Source organism: Ovis canadensis, chromosome 23 (genome assembly GCF_042477335.2).
Source record: "Ovis canadensis isolate MfBH-ARS-UI-01 breed Bighorn chromosome 23, ARS-UI_OviCan_v2, whole genome shotgun sequence".
Classification (NCBI taxonomy): Eukaryota; Metazoa; Chordata; class Mammalia; order Artiodactyla; family Bovidae; genus Ovis; species Ovis canadensis.
Window position 1 is genome coordinate 67130528 of NC_091267.1, and position 27968 is coordinate 67158495.

General features: G+C 45.9%; 1 protein-coding gene across 1 annotated transcript in view; it reads right to left on the reverse strand.

Moving 5' to 3' along the window:
- LOC138929810 (uncharacterized) overlaps positions 1-12788 on the reverse strand; it is a 103544-nt gene extending 90756 nt beyond the window's left edge. Inside the window, 2 exon segments of the mRNA XM_070289465.1 lie at positions 7266-7338; positions 12681-12788. Coding sequence (XP_070145566.1) covers positions 7266-7338; positions 12681-12788 — 181 coding nt within the window.
- Positions 12789-27968: the final 15180 nt, after the last annotated feature.

Sequence of the window (27968 nt, forward strand, 5' to 3'; positions counted from 1 at the left end):
TGGAAGAAACTAGTTTGGTCAAGGATGGAATAACTCAGGCTTCACAGAAGCTAAACCCTAGAGAATCTCCTGTTGTCTAAATCTCAAATACACAAGCAGCCTGTCAGCATCTTCCTTGTATTTAATTGTTCCCACCCCTGGGATTCACGTCTGGTGAGCGCATTTCAATAGAACTCTCCACTCTGGTACCTGATTCTGTAAACTCGATCACCATTCCTGCCATACCGGCCCCCACATTTCCACCTGTAAATCTTCCATGCTACTTTTAAATGCCATTTCCTCTGCAGTACCTGGTGCAGAGTCAGGGACCAATACATTTTAAACAAACCTATTTTTATGAGTGAAATATTTTTTAAGGCACAGAAGGCAAACCATTTGAAAAACTCCCACAGAAATAGACTTCACCTTCACTCCTACCTCCTACTGTCCCATCTGTTTCTTTAGAATGAAGAGGCCATCAGGAATATTCCAGGAGTGGGAAGCATCAAAATCTCAAAATGCTGACATTTGCCTCCATAACTCCTGCACTCAAGTTTTCGAAAGTAAGCATGCAGCTACTATGAACACTGAAAGCAAAAATATTCCCAGTTCTCCAAGCTTAATTGTTTTTCCCCAAAACCATTTCCATCTCCTTTTTTATTCTCTGTTAACTTGGTGCCACCACCGCCCCCCCCAGTCACTTATTGTCGAAACCTTGACTTTGGGACTTCCCTGATGGTTCAGTGGCTAAGACTGCCTGCTCCCAGGGCAGGAGGCCCAGGTTCGATTCAGGGTTGGGGAACTAGATCCTACGTGCAGCAACTAAAGATCCCTCAGGCCACAGCGAACATCAAAAGGTCCAGCATGCTGCAACTGAGACCCAGCACCATCAAAAAACAACACAAGAAAACACTCCTCCCCAAACTTTGACCTTTCCTGGATTCTCCCCATTGCTTGCCTCCCCTATGCAGACAGTCTTCAGATTTCATCTTTTTTTCTCCTCACAAAGTTTGTTGCAAACATCTATCTTTCCATTCCTCTGCCATGTAACACCCTTATGACCTTAGTCTAGACAGTTGCAACTTCGTTTCACCTCTAGCTTAACCCTGCTGCGGCTAAGTCGCTTCAGTCGTGTCTGACTCTCTGCGACCCCAGAGACAGCAGCCCACCAGGCTCCCCCATCCCGGGATTCTCCAGGCAAGAACACCGGAGTGGGTTGCCATTGCCTTCTCCAATGCATGAAAGTGAAAAGTGAAAGTGAAGTCACTCGGTCATGTCCGACTCTTAGGGACCCTGTGGACTTCAGCCCACCAGGCTCCTCTGTCCATGGGATTCTCCAGGCAAGAGTACTGGAGTGGGGTGCCATTGCCCTGCTACATCCTAAAAAAAAAATTGTAAAGTTAACCTTAATTTAAATGTATACATTTGATTTGAGCAAAGCACTTCACTCAAAACTGTCACCACCTTGAGTAAGAAACCCGGATATTCTAGTCTGATAGCCCGCCAACACGGTTTTCCCCTTCCCCTCCGGTTTCTATGCAGCCCCACTCCACTCCACGCATCACCCCCTCCCGGGGACCCTCTGATCCAGACAGATGCACCTGCTCTTGGTTCCCTTACACAAACCCCTGGATCTGGAACCATCATATTCACACTCACTCCCTCTTCCACACTTCAACATTGTCTCCCACCTCCTCTCCCCTCAGCAAAGCCTCCTCCTGCTTCAAGGCCTAAACAAACGGACCCTCTCCAGAGAATCCAAGACCCCCAACCTCCTTATGATTACATCCTCCTCTGAAACTATGACATTTACAGGCCACATTAAATATCTGACAGGCTTTCTGAGTGTGACCTGGCATGTGGGGGATGCTCGTGGTTTGCATCTTTATTCCTGGTGAAGTATTCAATATTTCACTTTATAGTGCTGCCCCCATTCACGCTCAAAAAAAGTCTCCAGCTAGATGATGAAATGTGATAATCCTACTTATCGAACCTGCCTTCGCAAGAATCTCGCTGAGCAGGACTGTCAGTGACTCAGACATGAGAATTTTATCATGTGCCCCTGCAGTTCAGATGGTAAAGTGTCTGCCTATAATGCGGGAGACCTGGGTTCAATCCCTGGGTCAAGAAGATCCCCCTAGAGAAGGAAATGGCAACCCACTCCAGTATTCATGCCTGGAGAATCCCATGGACAGAGGAGCCTGATAGGCTACAGTCCATGGGGTCGCAAAGAGTCAGACACGACTGAGCAACTTCACTTTCACTTTCACTGACCCCTCTGCAGGTAGGTGCTACACTTTTGCCCTAAGTGGCAGCTTAAACAGCCCTTGAAAATCAGGGTCTAATTGGGCAAAGGGCAAGCCAGGAATGCCTATTTTGTCACAGACGGCCTGCCCAACAGATCACTCTGTGGGGAATTACCTACTCTACTCATCGCCACACACACACACTCACAGGCACACACCCTCACGGTGCGACCAGAGTACATGTCCCAGCTTCACCTGCAGACCCGTGTTCACGCTGCACCTCAGTCCACATGGGCGGGGCTCCTATGAGTCCAGCAAAACCTACAATGTTTCGATTTTAAATGTCTGTACTAGGGATTGGTCTGAAACCAAGTCCTAACAGTTTGTCACTGATGACGTGCAGTTTCTCTTTTTTAGCACATCCACTGCCTCCTTTGGGCTTCCGCGGTGGTGCTAAGTGGTAAAGAACCCATCTGACAATGCAGGAGACAAGAGATGCGGGTTCCATCCCTGGGTCTGGAAGATCCCCTGGAGGAGGGCATGGCAACCCATTTCAGTATTCTTGCCTGGAGAATCCCATGGACAGAGGGGCCTGAGGGGCTACTTTCCATAGGGTCACAAAAAGTCAGACAGGACTGAAGCACCTGAGCACACACTGCCTCGTTCATTCGCAAAACAATGCATGAGCATCAGCTCTGTGCCAGGCACCATGCAAGGTGCTGTGGACTCAAGAAAATAAGCAGATCTCCTTCCCTGTAGGAACTTAGAATTCTGGTAGCAGAAAGACGCCCACTCAGGATTCTGCACGGCATGTTCTGTTGAGAAATGTATTGTGTGCTGGGGGACACAGAGCAGAGAATACCTAATTCTGATTTTGGTCTGCTGGGCTGAGTTGGAGAAGGTTTCACAGAAGTGACATTTGAGCTGAGTAACCAAACAGAGGATTAGAAAGAAAAGCTACACCAGCAGACACTGCCAGAACAATGTCCTGGAAACAGGAACTAACTGAGCGGATAATAAATATGCCAGGCGTGAGGGCTGGATATGGAAGGGGAAAGGGGAGGAAACAGGGCTGAAAAAGTGGACTGGAGCCAGGAAAACATGTTCAGAGTTTTGGGCTTTATCTTATGGGCAAAGAGAAACCAGTAAAGGTTTATTAATTGGGGAAAGATGTGATTAGATTTAGGCTTTCTTGTAGAAAACTCAGAAATTCATAAACAAGGGGGGGGGGTTGCTAAGGGCTGCTTTCCTGTAAGGAGAGGTTGGATATGAAGTATACCAGTAAGTACACTTAGAGTGTATGTTCAGGGGATGGCAGGATGGGAGTGATGGTTTAAGGAGGACTGTGGAGAAGTTAAAGCCCTTCCCACCACAGAATTATCCATGAGGTAATTATGCACTTGATAATTACCCAAATACCAATTTGTTATTTATCACACATACAATCTGTGTTACTGGGTGGATTTTGAAAGGATAGCAGAAGTGAATAGGGCAGAGGTTGGGGGGTGAGGATTGAAAGAAACAGAGAAGCTTCCAGCTTGGGCTGCCAGGTGGATTACACTGCTTTTAACAAAGCTGGAGAAGGTAGTAGGCCCAGATTTGGGGAGGTGTGATGATGTGTTTGGCTTGGGACACACTGGGTGAGAAGTACTTGTAGGCATTCCAGATGGGACTATTTAATAGGTTATAGAAATATCAGTGTTAGTGATGGGGGAAGATGTGTTCTGGAGATAGAGACTGGGGTGTCTTCAGCATATGAGTACTCATGGGAACTGTGGAAAGAGACGGCGTCACCCAGGGAAAGGATGGCTATCGAAATGGAATCAAAGACTGTTGGAGAGGCAGGACTCAGGCAGGCTGGATGGGAGGTATCAGTGGTTCTGTCAACTTCGATCAATGGCTGTGGCACCTGCGAGCCCCACAGGAGGGTGCCCGGACCACAGACAAGAGCTGGGGTGGATTTACAAGCCCGTGAGTGGTGGCTCCAATACCACGTGGCCACCATCCCAGGTTTAGGAGGCTGTGAGACACAGCAGTGCAGAAATCCAATGAGAAAGCCCTTCTGAAAGAAATGTTCGACATAAGCAAGTCCCCCGGGGAGAGCTAGTAGGATCAAGGGCTGAAAAGAGAGTGCTAATAGAATCAAGGGCTGAAAAGGGGATGCTGGAGTTCGGACACCTGTGACTTGAGAGCTCTCAGTGATGCAGTGGAGGCAGAACTGAGGAAGGCTGAGGAGGAAACGGAAGGAGTCGTAACTACCCCGATAAGCAGGGACCATGGCTCAAGAAATTCCCAGAATCCTTTGCACACTGCAGGGTCTCCAGGGATCTCAGCTCTCCATCCCTGCTGGCCATTCCAGGATGTCTTGTGCATTTCTACCATTCTCTCCCCCATACCCCACACCGCCCCCACCAGGCCTGAAGACTGAAATATCCTCCGATAAAAAGATAAAAGAAATTAGGACTTTTCAACTTTGAAAGGCAACGGCCCAAAATTGACAAAAGTATACAAAAGAACAAGGCTTCCCTGGTAGCTCAGCTGGTAAACAATCCTCCTGCAAAGCAGGAGACCCTGGTTCGATTCTTGGGTCAGGAAGATCCCCTGGAGAAGGGATAGGCTACCCACTCCAGTATTCGTGGGCTTCCCTGGTGACTCAGACAGTGAAGGATCCACCTGCAATGCAAGAGACATGGGTTCCATCCCTGGGTCGGAAAGATCCCCTGGAGGAGGGCATGGCAACCCACTCCAGTATTCTTGCCTGGAGAATCCATGGACAGAGGAGTCCAAGGAGTAGCGAGGAGCTGGACACGACTGAGCGACTAAGCACAGCACAGGATGCAAAAGGACAGGCTCTCTCTCTCACACACTCACACACACACACACACACACACGCACACACGCGTTCTTTTACTACAAGGCAAAAGGGGGAGTCAAAGTGAGGTGAGAGGACAGCAGGCTTCTGCCAATCCTGGGATGAAGCTTGCAAAGGACAGTGGGCACAGAGAACCTTCTGGGTCCAAACAGAACAGCTGAAAAGCTACGATGTCTTTAAAAAACAGCACAAATAGTCCTGAATTTCAAATCAGAGCTGCTTTTGATTGCAGATGTTTAAAGTTACATTAAAGGAAAGTGGCCATCAGGAGGACTGTTCTGGAGCCAGTTTAGGCAGGAAGGAATAGGACTTCGTTAGGATGGAATAGGGATAAAGTTGTGACTGAAACCTCCAGGTTCAGCTCAGTTGCGAGGCTTGGCCATTTTTTACGCTGCACTGACCCCTAGAGGTTTTTCATTTGCTTCAGAACATGCTGGGCATTTGGCCCCAGGGAAAAGAAAGAAAGAAAATAAGAGGGAAAGGTTGTTTTACTTTCTTAAAATCAAAAATGGAGGAGAGAGGAGTGGTAAAGCAGAGAGCTGGATCTCAATGCTGCTGCTGCTGCTAAGTTGCTTCAGTCGTGTCCGACTCTGTGCAACCCCATAGACAGTAGCCCACCAGGCTCCCCCATCCCTGGGATTCTCCAGGCAAGAACACTGGAGTGGGTTGCCATTGCCTTCTCCAATGCATGAAAGTGAAAAGTGAAAGTGAAGTTGCCCAGTCGTGTCAGACCCTCAGCGACCCCATGGACTGCAGCCTTCCAGGCTCCTCCATCCATGGGATTTTCCAGGCAAGAGTACTGGAGTGGGGTGCCATTGCCTTCATCTCACTGCTAAGAGCCATCAATTCAAACCGCCTTAATAGGAGCAAACTTTGCAGCGTATTTCTCCTACCCGGAGCACCAGCAGTTCGGCTTGCTGCTGTATGCGTCAGACAGATTGGAAACCAGCGCTTGCATTTTACAAGTGTATCCTTGATTTCTTGCCCCCGAATGGCAGCTGAGACCCCAGGCCGGCTGCCCGCCGCTCCAGTCCCTCCCCACTTAGGGAGGGGAGCTGCGAACCCGGGAGGGGGCCCCGGGCGGGGTTGCGAGGTGATGCAAGCTGCGACATCGCCACGGGGTGGAGGGAGGCCTGGGGCATGTCAGAGTCTCCTAAGGATCTTAATGACACACTCTGCCAACTGAAGTTTTCGAATTTTTATTAACACGCAAAACGGCTTCCCCGGTGGCTCAGCAGTAAAGAATATGCCTGCCGATGCAAGAGACACAGGTTCGATACCAGAGTCGGGAAGATCTCCTGGAGAAGGGAATGGCAACCTTCTCCAGTATTCTTGCCTGAGAAATTCTATGGACAGAGGAGCCTGGTGGTCTACCGTCTATGAGGTCGTAAAGAGGCAGGTGCGCTGAGCGACTAACACGCGTATGGGGAGAAGGAAGGAAAGCAAGGACATGGAATATTGAGGGAGCTGAGATCCCAAGTCTGCAGCTCTGAGGGACAGGAGAGCTGGGGGTGGATTGGAAGGTTGCAGAAAGGAATGAACCCGTCTACGGGCAGACGGCCCACGCCCATCTTTCCAGAAGGGGATGGGACCATATGCTAACATTCAAATGATCCTGTGCCAGGGTCAAGACATCTACATAGCAACGCAAATAGGAGCAAAGGAAAAATATAAGAAAGTTTGGAAACAGTTCTGAAACAGTAGTTGCATCACTCTCTAAACATCCTGTAAAGCCTCTTAGTCCTTGAAGCAGCACTGCTGCTGCTGCTAAGTCGCTTCAGTAGTGTCCCACCCCATAGACGGCAGCCCACCAGGCTCCCCGTCCCTGGGATTCTCCAGGCAAGAACACTGGGGTGGGTTGCCATTGCCTTCTCCAATGCATGAAAGTGAAAAGTGAAAGTGAAGTCGCTCAGTCGTGTCAGACTCTTCCCTACCACATGGACTGTAGTCTACCAGGCTCCTCCGTCCATGGGATCTTCCAGGCAAGAGTACTGGAGTGGGTTGCCATTGCCTTCTCCATGAAGCAGCGCAGACCCACCTAAAGGGGCCTTCCCCTTCCAGAACATCCCGGGTTTTTCAAGCAGATTTATTTGCACCAGGGCGTACTTGGGTGCTCAGGGCCCCTGATAGGAAGTGGAGGATGCTCCCCAAAGGGCTTGCCGACTAACCTGGACAGGTCACGGCTGTCAGTGGGAGACGCCGCAGCATGGTGTCCTTGCCTCGGTCCTCGATTTTCTGAGTCTGAGAAGGCAAGAGTTGGGATGAGGTTTCTAATCGAGTTTCTGCTGGGCAGTAATAGCCTCATCTATAATATCACTACCCTGAGACTCCTTTCCTCAGCGGTGGTAATCATTAGCATCTCGAGCAAAGCCAGCCTCTCCAGAGCATACACCAGGGAAGAGGCTGAATTTATTGAAAAACGGTGGGCCTAAGAAATACAATCTCAGATAAGTCTCTTTATCCCTACGAATTGTGGAAGAAGGAATTTTAAGCCAGCAAATTACCTGGGTGACTTTTTTCTCTTTTTTGAAAAATGAAATACCTGTATAGCATAGCTGATTCACTTTATTGTACAGTAGAAACTAATACAGCGTCATAAAGCAACCATACTCCAATACATTTTCTAAAATGAGTACCTACGAAGGGGAAGGGGTGACTTCTCTTCTAGACACTTGATTTGACACCAAAAATAGTAACATAGAATGTAATTAAACAATTCCTGTTTTCTGGCTAAACCAACTGCTCATTTCCTGAAAATTACAACTGTTTGGATCACTGTCCTTGACACTAGCCATTTGGAATTTCAGGCTTTACTACCGATAGCGTAGTAATTGACCAGGCAGTGATCTGATTTGATGGGTGACTAGCTGAAATTACTGGACTGACAGTTTCCACAGATGACACACCATCTTTTGCGCACGAGGATCTCATGCATTTCCTTCAATAGAGTCATACAGCTCCGTAATTATTCAGTGCCCCAGCGCATTGTCACTCAGCAAGTATGTCAAGAAGCCAAGCCAAAGAAGTACATAAGTATGTGAGCCTTTGTGAAATGTATCCACCTTCCCGCCAGTCTGAGTTTCCGCCAGTCCCATTTTCATTTACAAGGAAACTTGACATGATCAGCCCTAAGGTTGATAGCACTAATTGTGCCTTCAAATACATCCCTTTTCCCCATGTGTATTTTGAGTTTTTAAAAAGTATCAGAGCAAGCACCTGCTACCAACTTGTAAGGCTTCATTGCTATATCTATAATTGTTTTAAAAAACTGGGAGAATATCAGTCTTCCCAAGTTACAAGAAGAGGTAATTTATACTTACTTTCCTTTTCCATTTTGTTTTATTAGTTAAGTGCCTTTTGTCCAAGGGAACAAGGCATTTCCTGGGTTTGGAAGTTTGAAGAAAGTAGAAGATAAAGCTGCCAACAGTGAGGGAAAGCAAGTGTTGGCTGGCTAACTCCTATTTCCATCCCAGCCCAAGGATCCAATTACTCCTTTAATTTCATCTTTCGCCTAGAAGTGATAGAATGTCATTTATCTGCACCTTCTGGAGTTGCCCTGGTGAAATTCACAACCAGCCCCTGAATGCAGAGCACAAGGAGGGGCCACAGCCAGGTGACTCCAGATTGGTAGGTGGCAGGCGTAAATAAGCAAGGAAATTTACCTACGAGGCTTATCTCGGCACTGCCCACCAGAATCTTAAAAGTTCTTATAGAGCCCTTGACGCAGTTCAGTCACATACAAAGTCCAGGTGATCTCAACAAGACATTATTCTCTCAAGACTTATTTTTTTATTTTTTGCAATGGCTGTTAGTATGAGAACAGTGGGTGGAACATATACCTTCAGGGACAGGGGACGGATGAGGAGCCTCTGCTTGTCTTGGTTAACTGGCGGGCACACCCTCTCTCTGACCTCCTCCAATTGTATTTAAAGAAGCCTAATGACAAAACTATTGTTCTTCCACAGCCTACGGGAAAGTAAGAATTCTATTGCAAATGTCTTTCTTTCCCTTCACAAAGTTGGGTGAATACCAAATGATTATGACACAGTAGAAAGCCTGGTAGAATTTTCAAGATTATTATTTGTATTATTAACACGATCGCTGACTGTTGGTCTGTTTAGAATCAGTTATCACTGTCTACATCCTAGTCCAACCAAAGAGTTTAATTTAAAAGATACGAGGATTGCTTGAATGCGTAATTACAGAAACACACAAAGAACTATTGACTAAATGGTATTAATGCTAAAGGTTATCCAGAGTGGCATGCATACACTGCAACACCTTTTCTATAATATTCAGTCTCCTTCCCACTGTGTGTTCTGAGTAAAAATGTAAGTTACCCAGAGGATTGTGAAGATAAGAAACACAAGCTGGAATCAAGATTGCCGGGAGAAATATCAATAATCTCAGATACGCAGATGACGCCACCCTTATGGCAGAAAGTGAAGAGGAACTAAAATCCTCTTGATGAAAGTGAAAGAGGAGAGTGAAAAAGTTGGCTTAAAGCTCAACATTCAGAAAATGAAGATCATGGCATCCAGTCCCATCACTTTACGGGAAATAGATGGGGAAACAGTGGAAACAGTGTCAGACTTTATTTTTGGGGGCTCGAAAATCACTGCAGATGGTGATTGCAGCCATGAAATTAAAAGACGCTTACTCCTTGGAAGAAAAATTATGACCAACCTAGATAGCATATTCAAAAGCAGAGATATTACTTTGCCGACTAAGGTCCGTCTAGTCAAGGCTATGGTTTTCCCAATAGTCATGTGTGGATGTGAGAGTTGGACTAAGAACTGATGCTTTTGAACTGTGGCACTGGAGAAGACTCTTGAGAGTCCCTTGGACTGCAAGGAGATCCAACCAGTCCATTCTGAAGGAGATCAGCCCTGGGATTTCTTTGGAAGGAATGATGCTAAAGCTGAAACTCCAATACTCTGGCCACCTCATGCGAAGAGTTGACTCATTGGAAAAGACTTTGATGCTGGGAGGGATTGGGGGCAGGAGGAGAAGGGGACGACCAAGGATGAGATGGTTGGATGGCATCACTGACTCGATGGACGCGAGTCTGAGTGAACTCCGGGAGTTGGTGATGGACAGGGAGGCCTGGCGTGCTGCGATTCATGGGGTCACAGAGAGTCGGACACGACTGAGCGACTGAACTGAACTGAATTGACTGGTTTTATGAGTGCAAATAACATGGCTTGGAACTCGCAATGCACAAGATGAGACCAGAGGGTCAGTGGAGTGTAGCAGTTAGTACTCTCAAACCAGATCACCTGGGTTTGAATCTTGGCTCTGCTGATTGTTAGGTTTATGACCCAAGTTACTTAGCCTTTGTGAGCCTTGATTTCTTCATCTATAAATATTACCTTTCTCACAGAGTGCCTGCGACGATTAACTGAGTTCACAGTGTGAAGTGTTTTATCATCATCAGGGCTGTTTTGTGTTCTCTCTGTGCATGTTGAATGTGGAGACAGAACATGCCCAGCCTGTTACTTAAAGGAAAGGTATTCTGCTGGCGACATTATAGCAGCAAAAACAAACAGCCTTTGGCACAGACCAGCCAAACAGGCTCCCAAGTGTTGTACACTCTTGGTTATTCTTTAGCTGTTACTACTAACCAACACTTGCAGCTGGGCTTGTCCTTCACAAAGCCACTTACTCTCTGACTCCATATAGACTATACTTTGCACCTGGCATTCTCCACCTACACGCCCTGGTAGGATTCTGCATCTCAAAGGAAAGAAGCTCACAGCAAATAACTTCAGGGATACCGGACCGGGTTGCTGAGCCACATGATGCCAGCTTTTGGCTGTAAACTTGCAGAAAAAAAAAAACATACAACACCTTCCTGAGGATATATTAAGAATATATATTAAGAAACCTCTCCCTAGTCCCCTGGGAGACAGTTCTAGCCTGCTGTGTACTGCCCTTTGACAGGCAAAGATAAAGCCATTTTTCTATTTCCTCTAAGCTCTGTCTCTGTATTTTTTTAAAATTCAGCATTGGAGGACAGGGGGTCAAGATTCTGGCAACAACACCCATATGTTAGCCATTAGATCATAACATTTGTCACTCTACAAATGTATTAAGAGTCTGATGGAAGTATGCTCATAATATAGGACACAAGTTCTGGCCTACAATTTCAGCTTGTTTATGAGCCCCACGTAGTTCATGGGCTCTAGATAAGAAGCCTTGCCTTAAACTGGAACCAGGTTTACATTGAAAACATACTGGCACAGTGAACATTAACCTATTTTTTTTAATTTCAAAATCTAAGATGTGTTATCAAGGATTTAGGGAGTCACAGACTCTGTCCCTTTCCCCTAAAATTCACTGGTCTGTATGTGTAGACGCAACCCTCTAGTAACCTCAGAATGTACTCATTTGGAGGTAGAGTTTTCAAGAAGTAAATTACTTAAAATGAGGTCATTTGAGCGGACCCTAAGCCGATGTGAGCTGGTGTCATTATAAGAAGAAACTGGAACTCAGCCATGTCGAGAGGGAAGATTATGGGAAGACACAAGGAGACAGTAGCCAGGTACAAGTCAAGGAGGCAAGTCTTAGGAGAAATCAACCTGCTGACGGCTTGATCTTGGACATCTAACCTCCAGGACTGGGGGGAAAACAACATTCTGTTGCTTAACCACCCTCCCCATGCCCAGTGTGGAGTGCAGCCCTGGCTAACTGACACACAGGGTAACAGGAACAGGGAGAGCACTGGGGCGTGCCAAACTGGCAAGCTGAAGGGGCTGCAAAGAAAGAGGAAGAACTCTTATTCTCCTACATTTTTTTTAAAAGATTTTGTTTTGATGTGGCTTCCCAGGTGGCGCAGAGTGGTAAAGAATCTGCCCACCAATGCAGAAGATGCAGGTTCAGTCCCTGGATGGGGAAGATCCCCTGGAGAAGGACATGGCAACCCACTCCAGTGTTCTTGCCTGGGAAATCCCATGGATAGAGCAGCATGTATCCATGTACTGGATAAACACAATCCATAGGGTTGCAAAGAGTCAGACACAGCTGAGCGCACACACACACAGAACTTTTTAAAGTCTTTCTTGAATTTGTTACAATATTGCTTCTGTTTCATGTTTGGGTTTTTTGGCCCCAAGGCACATGGGGTCTTAGCTCCCTGACCAGAGATCGAACGGTACACCCTGCATTCTTAACCAATGGACCACCAGGGAAGTCCTCCTTTACATTTTGATGTGTGGATATTGAAAAAAGGTAAAGAAAAACGGTAAAGAAAAACAGTTGCTCTTATGAATTCTGCTGAGATCCTGTTTTGAAGCACATCCTTTGGAATTCCTAATCTATCATATCATGTGAGACCTATGAGACCCTGTGTCCTGATAAGCCAGCAGTTAATTCAGAGCTTTCATGTCCAGGTGAATTTAATTATGTAGTAAGAGGAAAAGATTCCATAGGCAGGCAAGTGCATGTGAACATGACTGATGTAGATATAGGTATTCCTGGTGGGGGAACGCTGTAGCTGTCCTTTGTCAAAACACTCATCACGTTTGACCAGGGAGCAGAAATGGAGTCTCCCTGCAGAATAGCTGAACTCTGGCCACACATACTTGAGGGTCACGGGAGGGCTGCTCCCGCAGGCAGACAGGACGTGGAGTCACCCCAGATGCTGCTTCTGAGAAAGTAACAGCCCAATTCTGTGAGCCAGCGCTGGCCATTTTTGTCTCTTTTAACACAGGCCCTGAAATGAAACTTTGCATGTTGTGGTGATGACCGATGAGAAGGAAGAGAAAGAGACAGAAAAGAGAAAAAGCAAAGAAGGATGAGCAGCCCCATCATGGAATGGCTTCCCTTCAATCCAGCCTGGGCAAGAATTGCTACCAGCTCCGGAGAGGACTCAGGACAAAATTCAGAAAGTGTCCGGTCCATAGCATCTCAGAAGAGGTCTCTTGGAAACTCAGCACTTGTCAACATCTGCCTCTTGGAGCACATTTGATTGTAAATGTTTTTTTTTAGTTAATTTATTATAATTGGAGACTACAATATCATGGTGGTTCTCAGATGTTGATACATAAGTGGGCAATGCTGCTCTTCAATTTTCTTGAATAAAACAATTCAGGACCTAGCTTGCATAGGTTTTGTATATCATTTTTAGGAAGAATGTAGCATTCAGGAAATGTTTTAAATTGAGGAGACTTATTGCCGAGAGTACAGAAAGCTTCCCATTTACCCTGCCTGGGTCATTACCTCGGCTTGGTCCAACTGAACCTGAGCTATCTCGACAGCCAGTAAAAAATGAAGGTAATGACGCTGCCTCTCCAACCAAAGGCTAGGAAAAGTGAAGCATTAAAGAAATAAAGCAGGCTATTTGAGCGAAGATGCAAAACGCTGAAGAAGCAACATTTTCTAAAGTATCTAAATGCAGCTTCTTTCAACACGGGACTCTCTTTTTTTTTCCAGATTTTGACACGGGCTTTTTTCTTTATAATTTTCTTTACCATTCCCTGTTTTAAAACATATACATAAAGTCAGACAGGGAAGGAGAAATATCATAAGACATCCCTTATATGCGGAATCTAAAAAGAAATGCTACAAATGAACTTATTTATGAAACAGAAACAGATTTACAGACTCAGAGAATGAACTTACAGTTGCTGGAGGGGGAGACGTGGGGGAAGGGAAGTTAGGGAGTTTGGGATGGACATGTCCACACTGCTGTATTTAACATGGATGACCAACGAGGACCTCTGCTCAGTGTTTCGTGGCAGCCTGGATGGGACGGGAGTTTGGGGTAGAAAGAATACGCGTCTGTGAATGGCTGAGTCCCTCTGCTGTCCACCTGAGTCTATGACAACATTGCTAATCTGCTATACTCCCATTTAAAATTGTACAATTTACAAAAAATAACACAGAAAAAGGTAAAGCAAAGTATAAACATATTTTAACTTCAAGACATATTTTCCAAATTTCTCATTTTTTTCCCTCATTCCCAGGTCCACTACTCCATGGAAATCTCCCAGCTTTCACTCGTCCGAGTTCACGCCATTGCTCTCAGTTCAGGGATTTTCACAAGAATGTTGCCAAACTCCCACTTTAACATAAGCCATCCCTCTCTAGTATAGGGTTGCTGCCTCATGCTTCTTTCTGTGAATAGGCTAACCGGACCCACAGAGACAGAGTGGAGGGGTGAAGGTGTGACCTCATGGACTCTGGCACAAGACTGCCCCGGCCCAAGCTCTGGTTGGGACGCTCCCCAGCTGGGTGGCCTTCCTGACTCCTCTAGGACTCCATTTCCCCATCTGCAGAATGGGGACACTATTGTCTCTCTCACAGTGGGTACTATGAGCCTAAAACGAGTATATGAATAGTGAATGAAAACCGTTCAGTCGTGTCCCACTCTTCGTGAACTCATAGATTATACAGTCCATGGAATTCTCCAGGCCAGAATACTGGAGTGGGTAGCCTTTCCCTTCTCCAGGGGATCTTCCCAACCCAGGAATTGAACCCAGGTCTCCCGCATTGCAGGCAGATTCTTTACCAGCTGAGCCACCAGGGAAGGCTGAGTATACGTATACATTTGTTTTTATCTTCTGGCCTCCCCGTGGGGGATGTGGGATACCAGTTCTCCCACTAGGGATCGAACCCCTGCCCCTGGCATCGGCAGCGTGGCGTCATAACCACTGGACTGCCAGGGAGGTCCCTACTTCTGTCATTATTGTGTGTTGTTTCATAAGCTGTTTTCTGAGGGTTCTCCAGCTCAGTAAGAACTGATAAGCCTTTTTCATGGAAAGAAAAATGGATTGTAACATGAAACAAAGTAATGCTTCTCCTGGAAGTTTCTAATCTGTTACTTCCCTCTGTGCCAGCACAACCACCTGAGACGAGGCCCAGTCCCTGCAAAGCTCATCTCCCTTCTTTCTGTGGCTAGTGAAATTCCCACATTACGTCAGGTTAGGCCTGAGAACAAAGGTGACATCTAACTCACGTGTTGCATTTGGAGAGTATTTCATATTTTCGTTATTGTATCCAGCACAGTCCTGAGCGTACAAAGTGCAACTCTCTGAAACAAAACCTAAAATGATTAAAAACAGAGCAATTATCTCCTGTTTGTATTTGGCTTACATTGAATGTGGAACCTTACAGAGAGTAGGAGGCTACTCTTTTGTGGAATTGTCTCAACCATAAGATGTGTTAAGATGATCAAGTTTTGATACTAAAGTGAAGTCGCACAGTCGTATCCGACTCTTTGCGACTGTAGCCTACCAGGCTCCCTTCTGTCCATGGGATTTTCCAGGCAATAGTACTAGAGTGGATTGCCATTTCCTTCTCCAGGGGATCTTCCCAACCCAGGGCTCGACCCCAGCCAGGTCTCCTGCATTGTAGACAGACATTTTACCGTTGGAGCCACCAGGGAAGTCTAAAACATAGTATCAAAAGGAAATTCCTTCAACAGATGAATGGATAACCAAGGATAAATAAGCACCCATAATGATGAAAGAATGGACTTTCAATATTTATTCTCAAATGCATTGTACTAGGTGGAAGAAGCCAGTCCCGTAAGCTTACGTGCTGTATGATTCCATTTATAAGACGTTCTGGGAAAGGCAAAAGATTGTGGAGACGGGGCACAGATCAGCGGTTGACGGAGGTATGGGGTAGGGATGTGGCTAAGAGCAAAGGGACAGCACAAGGAATTCGGAAGGGCGAAGATGGCAGCTCGTGTCTGTGTCAGCTCTGGTGGCAGGCCTATGACTTGGGTCCTATGCCAATTCTCATAGGCCTGCACATCAAAAAGACTGAATTTTGGTGTATATAATTTTTAACATAAATATTTTAAAAAAAACGATAATGTAATCTTCCAGGCAAGCAGGAACACTTCAGAATTCTCTACGCACCCACCCATCCACCCACCCCCTTTCACGTCTAGAGAGAGACATTTACTTGAAAAGCAAACTAAAATGCTCAGATATCTCCACATTTTGACGCTCTCTCCCTCCCTCCCTCCCTCGCCCCACCCCGCCATCTCTCTTTCTCTATATTTATTTATCTATTTATGTGGCTGCACCAGGTCTTCATTGCGGCATGAGGGGTCTTTGATATTTGTTACCTTGCATAAGATCATTAGTTGCCTGTGTGATCATGTTCCCTGACCAGGAATCAAACCTATGCCCCCTTCATTGGGAGCATGGAGTCTTAGCCACTGGACCAGGCAAGTCCCTTGACACTATATATTTTGGAACCTCAGGATCCCCCCAGAGATTATGACTCTGTGGTAGAAATACTATGTGTCAACAGTTGTTCTCCTTTCCTATAACCTCACTTAGTTGGTTTATCTCTTTTACTAGATTTTTATGACCAGCATCATAAGATTAGCATCAACAAAGCACTAACTAATGTGACGTAGATAAAAGGATAGATTTTGTAAAAGGTCTAAAAATATTAAGTTAGAGGTAGGAAATATGGATAACTTGGTAATTGCTCCAATAATTAAGCATTGTTGCTAAAGTTTAATGGAGATTACTGCTTTTTCTTTCCAGGAGGTAAAGTGTTTGCAAGATTACTCAGACTGTGGCCTTCTTGTTTATTCTTGTGCCATTTATTTGCTCCAGATTAAGAAAAAAGAAAGCAATTACATCTTAATTACCTTATAACTTGTGGAGAAAAACAACAGAGATACTCCTGCTTATTTTGCATTTGGAGTTCAAGGCAGTATTCCCGTGTCATAAAAGTGGGTGGTACAGCGGTAAGGAATCCGCCTGCCAATGCAGGAGACTTGGGTCCAATCCCTGGATCAGACAGATTCCCTGGAGGAGGAAATGGCAGCCCACTGCAACATTCTTGCCAGGGAAATCCCGTGGACAGAGGAGCCCGGTAGGCGATGGTCCATAGGGTAGCAAAGAGTCAGACACGACTGAAGCAACTTAGCACGTGGATGCTTGTATCAAATTATCAAAACTGAGCATGGTTTCAGGAGCCCCTGAACTTGCGGTTGGTATCAGAAGTGCGCGTAGACTTACGTGGACTGCACCCTCAAACTGTGCAATTAATGCCAGGTATGAAATTGACAAACTCACCCCCAAATTCAGTTTGTGAAACTCACTGGTCACATCCAGGAGAAACATCACTTGGTTAAGATGAAAAACACTGGAGGAACCAGCCATATGGAGTCATGTACAATGTGTCAGACAGAGTCATGTTACCCAGAAGGGATACACTGGAGCGAGGGAAGCGTTTGGCAAGCATTCCGAAAAGAAATGTGATGTTCTTGGGCTAAAGGAAATATAAGACTTGGACTGACTGTGAGAAAGACAAGCTAGTTTTTACAAAAAAAAAGTAAAAATGAAAGCATAAAAGTGGGGAAAGCATGACACAGAAGAATAGAGAGCCATTTGAAGCAGATATTGTGGTTGACCCCTAAGAGCCACATTAGTCCCATATGGTTACTCTAAGCCCCTTGGGGTAATTCCAACCCCTTTTCTCAGTGACTGGGCTTCCCTGGTGGCTCAGCTAGTAAAGAATCCACCTGCAATGTGGGAAACCTCAGTTTGATCCCTGGGTTGGGAAGATCCCTGGAGAAGGCAAAGGCTACCCAACTCCAGTATTCTGGCCTGGAGAATTCCATGGACTGTATAGTCCATGAGGTCGCAAAGAGTCGGACACGACTGAGCGACTTTCACTTTCTCAGTGACTGGTCTAGGAAAGGGCATATACCCAAATCTAGCCAGTGAGGCATGGAGAAAAGTGTTTGGGGGGGCTTTTAAAACACAGACATACGGGACTTCCCTGGTGGTCCAGTGGCTGAGACTCCATGCTCTCAATGCAGGAGGCTGGAGTTCAATCCCTGGTCAGGGGACTGGACTCCACATGCTGCAACCAAGAAGTTGTATGCCACAACTAAAGAACCTGCACGCTACAACAAAGACCTGTTGTAGCCAAATAAATAAATAAATATTAAAACAAAAAAAAAGAACACACACATAGGAAGCAATAATCTACCTCCTTCCCCTGGCCACCGTCAGGTCTAAACATGTCATCTGGAACAATCCTGCTGCTGAGATGAGGGTGAAGGTGAGGATGAGGATGAAGCCAACACGAGGAGAGGAGACCAGAGTGAGAAGACCACACAGAAGCAGAGCTGGAGCCCTGATGGTCGGCCCTGGGCAGACCTCCACGAGGACTGTCTCTTAGATACCTTTAACATAATATTTTATTATTCAAGCCACTTAAGACTGACTTTTCTGTTCCTTGCAGCTAACAGTGTGTGACAGAATGACCCCTCCAAAATGCCCATGCTGTCATTCTTAGGAGCATCAGTAGATTAGGTTCCATGGCAAACGGGACTTAGCAGATGCAATTAAAGTCACAGAACTTAAAATAGAAAAAAAAAAATCATCCTCGATTATCTGGGTGGACTCACTCTAATCAAATCATGAATGCAGAGAACTTTCTCTGGCTGGAGTTGGAGACATGAGGTAAAAAGGGAAATGAGAGAGATTCACAGCAGAGAATGAATCTGACCTGCTTTTGTTGGCTTTTAAAGAATAGTTATTCATAAAATTTTGGCTGCGCTGGGTCTTTGTTGCTGCGCACAGCCTTTCTCTGGTTGCGGCGAGCAGGGGCTCCTCTCTACTGCGGTGCCTGGCTGCTCACTGCGGCGGCGTCTCTGGTTGTGGAGCGCGGCCTCTATGGCTTGCAGGCTCGGCGGTTGTGGTGCGTGGGTTTATCTGTCCCACGGCATGTGGGATCTTCCTGGACCGGGGATCAAATCCATGCCCCTGCATTGGCAGGTGGATTATTAACCACTGTACCACCCGGGAAGTCCCTTTTGTTATCTTTAAAGATGAAGGAAGCCACGAGCCGGGGAATGTGGATGGCCTCTGGACGTTGAGGATAATCCCTGGCTGACAGTCATCAAGGAAAGAGGGACCTCAGTCCTGTACTCCATGCACCTGAATTCTGCTGACCAGCCAAGTGCACCTGGGAGCAAATCTCCCCTAGAGCCTCCAGACAAAATCTCAGGCCAACCAGCACCTCCATTTCAACTGTAAGACTCTGAGCAGAGAACCAGCTTGTCACACTGTGCCAGGATTTCTGATCCACAGAACCAGGAGATGATAAAGGGACGCTGTTTTAAATTTCTACAACTGCAGTAATTTGTTACCCCAGGAGCAGGAAACAAATACACAGTGTCAGCTCATGAAGGCTTTTAGTTGGGAGTATCCTCAGGTAAGGTGTGTAGACTGAGGGCCAGAGGTCATCTGAGGAGTCAGACGTGGTCCAAAAGAGTAGAAGCCCACAGTAAATGTGACCAAGAACATCAGATCATCTAAGAGGAATAACCAGTCCATCCTAAAGGAGACCAGTCCTGGGTGTTCATGCGAAGGACTGATGCTGAAGCTGAAACTCCAATACTTTGGCCACCTGATGCAAAGCGCTGACTCACTGGAAAAGCCCCCAATGCTGGGAAAGATTGAAGGTGGGAGGAGAAGGGGACGACAGAGGAAGAGATAGTTGGATGGCATCACTGACTCGATGGGCATGAGTCTGAGTGAACTCCGGGAGTTGCTGATGGACAGGGAGGCCTGGCGTGCTTTGGTCCATGAGGTCACAAAGAGTCGGACACGACTGAGCGACTGAACTGAACTGAACTGAAGAGGTATATAAGATTTGGCAGAAACAGCAAAATGGAACAGAACTGGAAAAACCAGAGGCCTACAGAGCGGACAGATGTCTCTGTAGGAAAGCAGACAGGGCTTCACAAAAGCCTACATATGACTGGCAGCATATGAAACCACGAGAATGAGATGGAAAGCTGGCGGGGGCTTCCAGCGATTAGCTGAATATTAGTGTTCAAAGCTGAGTCTAAAGTTTGGGTGTGCCATGGCTGATTCATGTGAGTGTATGGCAAAACCACCACAATATTGTAAAGTAATTAACCTCCAATTAAAAGAAAAAGAAAAAAATAATAAAGTTTGGGTGTGTACCTATCAGCAATGGCTGCTGAAGATCCAGGTATCAGAGCCTAATTAGAAACACAAAGGTGGTTCCAGTACATCTGTGAATGGCTACTGGATTAGCCAACCTTCTATGTCTGCCCTACAGCACTTGGTTAAATAAAAAAGAGGTTTTTGCCTTTTCATTTGAGGATATGAGCCAAGACTGCTATAGACATTTGAATTAATAAACGAGTACTAAGTGGACGTGTTTGTGAGAGTGTACGTTTCTTCCTTGTTACATTTATTTCTTCCCCAAATGTCCTCTGAGATGTCTCTGTGCCAGGCAGGAATGTCCTCAAGTGTTCCCAGTTATTCTCCATTCTTTAACCCTCACTCGTATTTCCTCTTTTCTCTCTATTGGTCTTTAAGGATATGGTGAGGGAGCCTACCAGATTTCACTTTTTTAAATTAATCTTTATTGGAGTACAATTGCTTTACAATGTTGTGTTAGTTTCTGCTGTACAGCAAAGTGAAGATATACGTACAGATAGTTCCCCGCCTTTCTGGATTTCCTTCCCATTTAGGTCACCACGGAGCAATGAGTCGAGTTCCCTGAGCTGCACGGCAGATTCTCATTCATTGCCTACTTTATACATAGTATCAGTAGTGTAGATATGCCAATCCCAGTCTTCATCCCACCCCTCTCGTGTCCCTGCTTAGTGCCCATGCGTTTGTTCTCTACATCTGTGGAATTTCATTCAAAAAAAAAAAAGAAGAAGAAGAAGAACAAAGATAGTGACTATTTCCTGAATGAATTGAAAGTTCCAGGAAAGTTGAGTATGTTTTTGACTCTCTGAGTAATACTGCAATTTCCCTCCAGTGTCAAGTATTTTTAGGGTTAGGTGACTAATCCAGCCTACAGCAGCTTCTGATCAACTCAAATCTGGCCTGTTCCAAAGAGTCACAGTGTTATTTTTTAAAAATAACAGTCATAGCTGTAAGCTTGTGGTTTTCTCATTTACAGTATTTTATCAAGTGACTCTACATTTTGGGGGCAGACAGAGCAAAGAAAGGCTTTAAAATAAGGCATTCAGTCTCATCATAAATAGAACTTTCTACCATGTTGCTATTCATATCTTTAAGTTTCCAAATGTTTCTATTTTCACACAACTAGCTATTGTTGAATCCAAGGCCCTTGAGTATAAGTCATGCTGTGAGCAACAAGGCACTCTGACAGCTGGCCCCCAACCTCCCCTGCTGACACACACAAGTCCTCACCTTGGTTCTCTTTAGGTTCAAGAGTTATCTGTCTGGTCAGCAAAATTCTAGATAACTCCCCGACCAAAGCAGATTCCAATCTCAAAAAAATCCCCAGGGTGTGTTTTGAGGAAAGGGATTGTTACCATCTATGAAATACAGGCCATATACCAGGCATGTGAAATGTATTTCCCTACTGAGAATTGTTTTACAGAAGCTGTGGATACTAGCCCAGGAGTACATTGTCCCAAAGCTTTATGTATTTGATGGCAAGAGATTGCCAGGCTCCTTGACTCCAGGGAATGTGAACCCCAGACCAGGAGTACTGGTCTCAAACCTCTTTTAATAAGAATAATTTAATAATAAACCCTTTTCATAAGCCTGAAGCCTTGCAACTCAGATTGGGACTCGAACCCACGGGCCGGGACTCGAACCCAGCCAAAACCCAGACTGGGATTCGAAGCCACTGTCTTCTGAATGAGATCACACACCTGATTTCAGGACTTAAGCTCAGGTTCTTTAAGTCTCATGGCAGAAAGAATTCAGTGTGAGACAAAGTGATAGGTAAGAAGTGGAATTTTTAGAGAGGTCCACGTTCTACAGATAGTGTGGTTTTTCTCAACAGGTGAGCATGGCCTTGGGAGAAACACACTCCATCCACAGTGCGTGGGCCATATCAGAAGGCAAGTTCCCAGAACATGGGCTGGTTAGTTTTTCTGAGCTGCGTAATTTCACAGGCTAATGAGCGGGAGGACTATTCCAACTATTCCAGGGGAGGGGCAGGGATTTTCAGGAATTGGGCCACGGTCCACTTTTTGGCCTTTTATGACCAGCCTCAGAACGGTCATGGAGCAGGTGGGTGTGTCATCTAGACGCTGATGTATTACAATGAGCATATAATGAGGTTCAAAGTCCTCTGGAAGTCAAATCTTCTGTCATCTTGGACATAGTTGGTCCTAACCAGTTTATGTGGTATCCTCAAGGGCTATATGTCATTCTTTCAGAGGTTGTGGCCTGCCCTCTTCCCTCCTGTTTCAAGCCCTTTAAAAAAACAAAAGCATAAGCTCTCAATTTATAGACGTTTACTTACAAATTATATACATGTACTACTCTGATCATATTCATTCGTTCAGTCGTGTCCGACTCTTTGTGACCACATGAACTGCTGCACACCAGGCTTCCCTGTCCATCACCCAACTCCTGGAGCTTGCTCAAACTCATGTCTCTACTCTGATAATATGTCTTTAATTACTCAAAAATCAAAATCTCAAAAAGATCAGATGGAAACAGCCGTGTGGGACCCTATGGAGCCTTCCTGGAAAAGACCCCCTCCCCTGCTGCAGCTCCTCTCTGAAGGATCTAGATAATACTATCTGATGCATATTTCCTGAGTTGTTCAGATGCTAAAACCACCACCCAGTGGAAGAAATTAACTACTTAATGGTCATGAGCACATAGAGCCCAGATCTACCGGAGTCTAAGGACTGATAATACTAACCCCTGTGACACAGTCCTGTTAGCTCACCGCCAACCAGAGAACTGCGCACAAGCTGATCACGCATCCTGGGACATTGCCTTTGAAAATGCTTTGCTGAAACCCACGAGTTTGGGTGTTTTGAACACTAGCTCTTCTGGACAACTTGCTTGGAGCCTGCAATAAATGCTGCACTTTGCTTCACCACAACCCAGTGTCAACAGACTGGCTTTACTGCCCATGGGTGTGAACGTTGGCTCGGTAACATTCCCACCCGCAGTGAACGCTTATACACAAGCCCTAGAGGCAGGCACCCCACTTTGCAGCCCCTTCCCTAGGCCCTGCAGTCCAGTTGCATCTCGATGCCAGACTTTTCACAGCAGCAAGCTCATGAAGCAAAACACTGAAAGTGCTACAGCAGAAGGGAAATGCTAGTCCCCTCAGATAAAAATAACTCCCAACATTGTGAGACCAAGAAGCTGCGCTCTTTCCACCTCTTACAGAGATAAATAACAACAGCGAAGATTTCTCAGCAGAATTCAACGGAAAAGCTTTGACTGTTCAGTGTGAAAAGAACCAAGCTTCCCCTGAAGAGCCACTCAGCCCTGTGTAAGTTTTCAGGCCACAGTCATGCTGTACTTGATAAACCAGACTGTTCTGTTCTCTGTCACAAAGAGAAAGGCACCTTCGGATATGAGTGGGGAAGAGTGTTGAAAGGCTGCGTGGCGTCCTAAAAGCAGATCTCTTTATTCAGCTGCTCCCTCCCTGCGCCTTACCAGCTTGAGTAGGTCGTTTAACCAGTCCGCTTCTTAAGACTCCTTGACTCCTAAACTGGGGATAGTAGCATGTGTATATGACGTGGTTTACTCGTGGTTTGCAATTCAAACATGACATTAATGGAGGTAAACCTGTTCCAATCATAAACTGCTCTATAAATGAAAGGGAACAAAAACTTGCGTCCTCCTGCCATACAAACAAAGCCAAATAATTAACAGAGTCACTTACATGGATTTTCTGGAATGGCTCAGATGGGAATCTGCCTGCAATGTAGGAGACCCAGGTTCAGTCTCTGCGGCAGGAAGATCCCCTGGAGAAGGAAATGACTACCCACTCCAGTATTCTTGCCTGGAGAATTCCATGGACAGAGGAACCTGGCAGTCCATGGGATTTGCAGACTCAGACACACAGCAACTAACACTTTTTCACTTACATGGGCCCTTCTAGAAAAATCAGTATGCAACTTGAAATTTTCAAGTCCACCCCAGGGACTTCCCTGGCATGTCCAGCGGTGGAGAATCTGCCTGCCAATGCAGGGGACACGGGTTCGATCCCTGGCCCTGGAGGATTCCACTAGCCTCGGGGCAGCTAAGCCCACATGCCACCACTCCTGAAGGCCAGGCACCCCAGAGCCTGTGCTCTGCAACAAGGGGAGTCACTGCAGCGAGAAGGCTGAGCACCGCAACGCAGAGTAGCCCCTGCTCACCGCAGCTAGAGAAAGCCCACACACAGCAGTGAAGACCCAAGACAGCCAAATAAAAAAATAAATAGAAAAACAAACGAACAAAAAAACCTCCTTAAAAAAAATAAAGTGCACCCCAGACCTTTCAGACAGGCAGGTTTGATAAGCCATTGCTGCAATTTGTAATCCCGTAGCTAATCCTGTTCTGACGGATGTGATGGCTCCACCTCAGAAGCCACTGAGGCAGGTTTCACACTGGGGTCGTGTATGCGTCCCAGCCATGAAGGCGGGCAGGACAAGGGAGTTGTGACAGTCCTAGCGGAGGACCGGAGGCTATGGCCTCGCAAGGTCCAGCCTGGCCACCACCCGATTCTGAGAACCCTTCCAGCTCTTTCTGCTCACTAGACACGCCGGCCGAATGCTGAGCCAGCGTCTCAGTAACAACGGCAAGCAGCGTCACTGGATAAGCTTGAAAGCTTTGGGGCCCTAACCCCAGTCCGCAGGCCCGCCTCGTGTCCAGGAAACACAGGTCCGAGGTTCCTCCGTAGGTGAAGTCACTGACGATGACTTACACAAACATTTTTAAAGCTTCGAAATTTATTGCTGTACATTTTCGCATAGCATTGACTATGGAAATACTAATAGTGCAAATATTCATTTTGGACTTTATAGCATTTGAGGGATCACAAGCTTTTTGACATCTTTCGCAATAATTTACGAAGATCTACATAGTTCAACTTCAGAAATTCAAACAAGTCATCTTGTATTCAAAGAGATTACATAATGCTTTCTTGATCTCCTCTCTAGGACAAAAAAAAAAAAAAAACTACTCCGGAAGCCAGCAGGGGCATTCCTTCCCAAGGTAACACAGACGTCTTGCAGGACTTTTCCAACTGCAAGACTTGGTGTTCACAGATTCATTCAACAAGTATTTACTGACACACTGTTCTGTGCCAGGCACTGAGCTGGGCTCTGGGGACACAAGCATGGAAAGATGCAGTCTCTGCTTTCACGGTGCTTACAGTCTAAAAGTAGAAACAGACATGCAAACAAATTTACAATAAAGTGCTTCCGTGGAGGTATTTACAAAGTGCAGTAGGAATCTGGAAGAGAGGAAAAGCACATCTGCCTGGAGGGGATGAAGGACAGCTTCACAGAGGAGGTAGACACCGAGCTGCGACGCGACCAGTGCTCGAGAACCGGCCGTGCAGGCAGGTAGGCAGAGGGGACGACAGGGGCAAAGACACAGAGGCCCAAGCAGCACTTCGAAGGAGCGGGTGATGCGGTTTTCCTTGAGCTGAAGGTGCGGCGGAGACAGTGGCAGGATGAGCTAGACAAGCAGGCGGCTATCAGATCCTGAAGAGCCTTTCCATCATTCGTCCGTCTGTTCAATGCACCCGTATGGAGTGCTTACTATGTGCCAGGCACTAGGCTAAGCGCTGGGATTATAACAGGGAACAAGGGAGACACATCCTGGCTCTCAGAGAGCTTACATTCTAAGACAGACCAAAAAAGAGTCAACAAATAAGTAAAATACAGGTTTAGAAGATTTCTACAAAGGAAATGAACAGAGTGCCAAGGCAGAAAATAAAGCATATTGGGGGTATTTATAAAGTGGAGGGTAGTTAGGGTTATCAGCAAAGGACTCTTGGAAGTGACAAAATGACACCTGCAGAGCCCGTCACGACACACCAGGAACTGTGCTAACACGTGACAAACAGCAACTCGTTTAGTCCTGACGACGACTCTATGAGGTAGGTATTATTACTTCTATTTCACTGAGGAGGAACAGGCTCAAAGACATTGGGTAAACCTGACAAGTCACACAAATGGCAAAAGTAGGGTTCAAACCCAGGTGCTCTCCATTTCAAAGTGCTCACTAAGTGGGATTCTAAACCATCCACACAAGACAAGGGAGGAATTTTGAGCAGGGAAACGGCGAGATCACAGATGCGTCCAGGACCATTACTGATGCCTCCATGAAGGAGGGAAAGGACAGATGGAGGGCAAGGGGACAGGTGAAAAGCAGAAGGTGCCGAGTGCAGAGGAGAGGAGAGGAGGCTGCGTGAAGGCGGCGGTTGTGGGAATGGGGAAGACACGCGGGTTGACATGTTTATCTATTCATTGATAAACAGATGTGAGAAAGGTGGTTAGTAATGCTAACAGGACTGATGGGATGTTGGCGGCAAGGACAAGAGTGGCCTCTGGGATCACTCCTGGGCGTCTGCCGCGGGCAGCGGGATCAGATGATCTGCCATCCCCTGAGTTAGGGAATGCAAGATGGGGGAAGGCTGGGGGGATAAGATGATGAATGTGCTTTTGGACATGTCCTGTGGCACACTTCCAACACCTGGACTTATGGTTCTCAGCTGGACACCATGTAATGGCTTTCGAACCTTGTTCTCTACCTGAGCAACGCACAGAATAACAAAAATCAAAATTTTGTATGTGGCTACATTGTGGTCTTCCTTTGAATACAAAAGTTGCTTATAAAAGCAGGTATGTCTTGGTTGGGCTGCTTTGTGAAATGAACGCATGTGGCCAAGGTGACGTTACCCCAAGCTTAATGACGGATGAAGACTCGTGGACTTAGAGGAGTCTCAGAAAAGCCTTCGGGCATTCAGTCTAACTAGTCATGAGAGCTTTCAAAAAGAATCAGTGCTAACTTCCCACTGTCGCCCCAACTGGGGACAGTCAGAAGGGCCTAGGGCAGGGAGCCGCTGCCTCTTGTCTTCTCAGAGTCTACAATCATCTTTGCTTATTTGCCAGCAGAATTACTCTGAGGAAATTGGTGGCCTCAGGCCCAAAGATCAAAATTGAATGTGAATCAGGAATTCCAAGAAGGTATTGTCTATGCAGTTTGGCATAAGGTCCACAGAAACAGCAGCTCAAACCTAGCCAGTCGCATTGCTTTCACTATTTTCTTTTCTTTCCTCAGGAACTGGAAGGGTGCTGGAAATACTAATTTAAAAAAATATACACACACACACACAGGTGATACTTATAGGGAATTGGCCACATCCTTGATCACATCATTTTGCATCTAATTTTAAAAGAACTCAGAGTTAAGAAGTGCATAAGCCCTTCCTATAGAAAGATATTATGTTTCTTCTTTTTTTCTCAAAATATACTAAAATTTGCTTAGTTCCATTTCTTGGCATCAGATTACCCTGTTTTGTTTTTTAAAACTCATTTCTTAATGCTGTGCCAGTTTGAGCAATTAGATATCAAGGAATTTAAGAAGTAATAAGTTAATGCTTCTGAGTTTCAACAGGAAAAAAAAATATCAAGACTTTAGAGGCTGGGTAGTAACTAGCAAAGCGGTACACTCTGGTTCATTTAGCGAGTCTGCCCAGAATGCTGCCTCTCTCTGTGGCAAAGGGTCTCACCTGCACCTGTTAACTCTGTAAGCCAGTAGACACTCAAAAATACAAAATGTTCTCAAAAAACAGTCACGGACTTCCAGTAACATCTGAAGGGCACGTGTGTACCTAACTCATGCCCGAGGGAAGAAAATGCCTTATTTTTATAGAAGTAACAAAAGTACTTGTTACAGGCAAGGGAAAATAAAAATTACCCATACTACATGACAACTGAGAATTCTGAGCACAATTCTCATGATATCCAGAGGCATATTGCAAATGTATGAACTATTTCCCACCACCTTCATTTCAAACCTAAGGCCCAGGGAAGACGGCTGATGTGTATCAGAAATCCTAAGAAGGGACTATGCATGGTGTGTGCTCCTTAACAGAAAGAATTCCAATCAGTC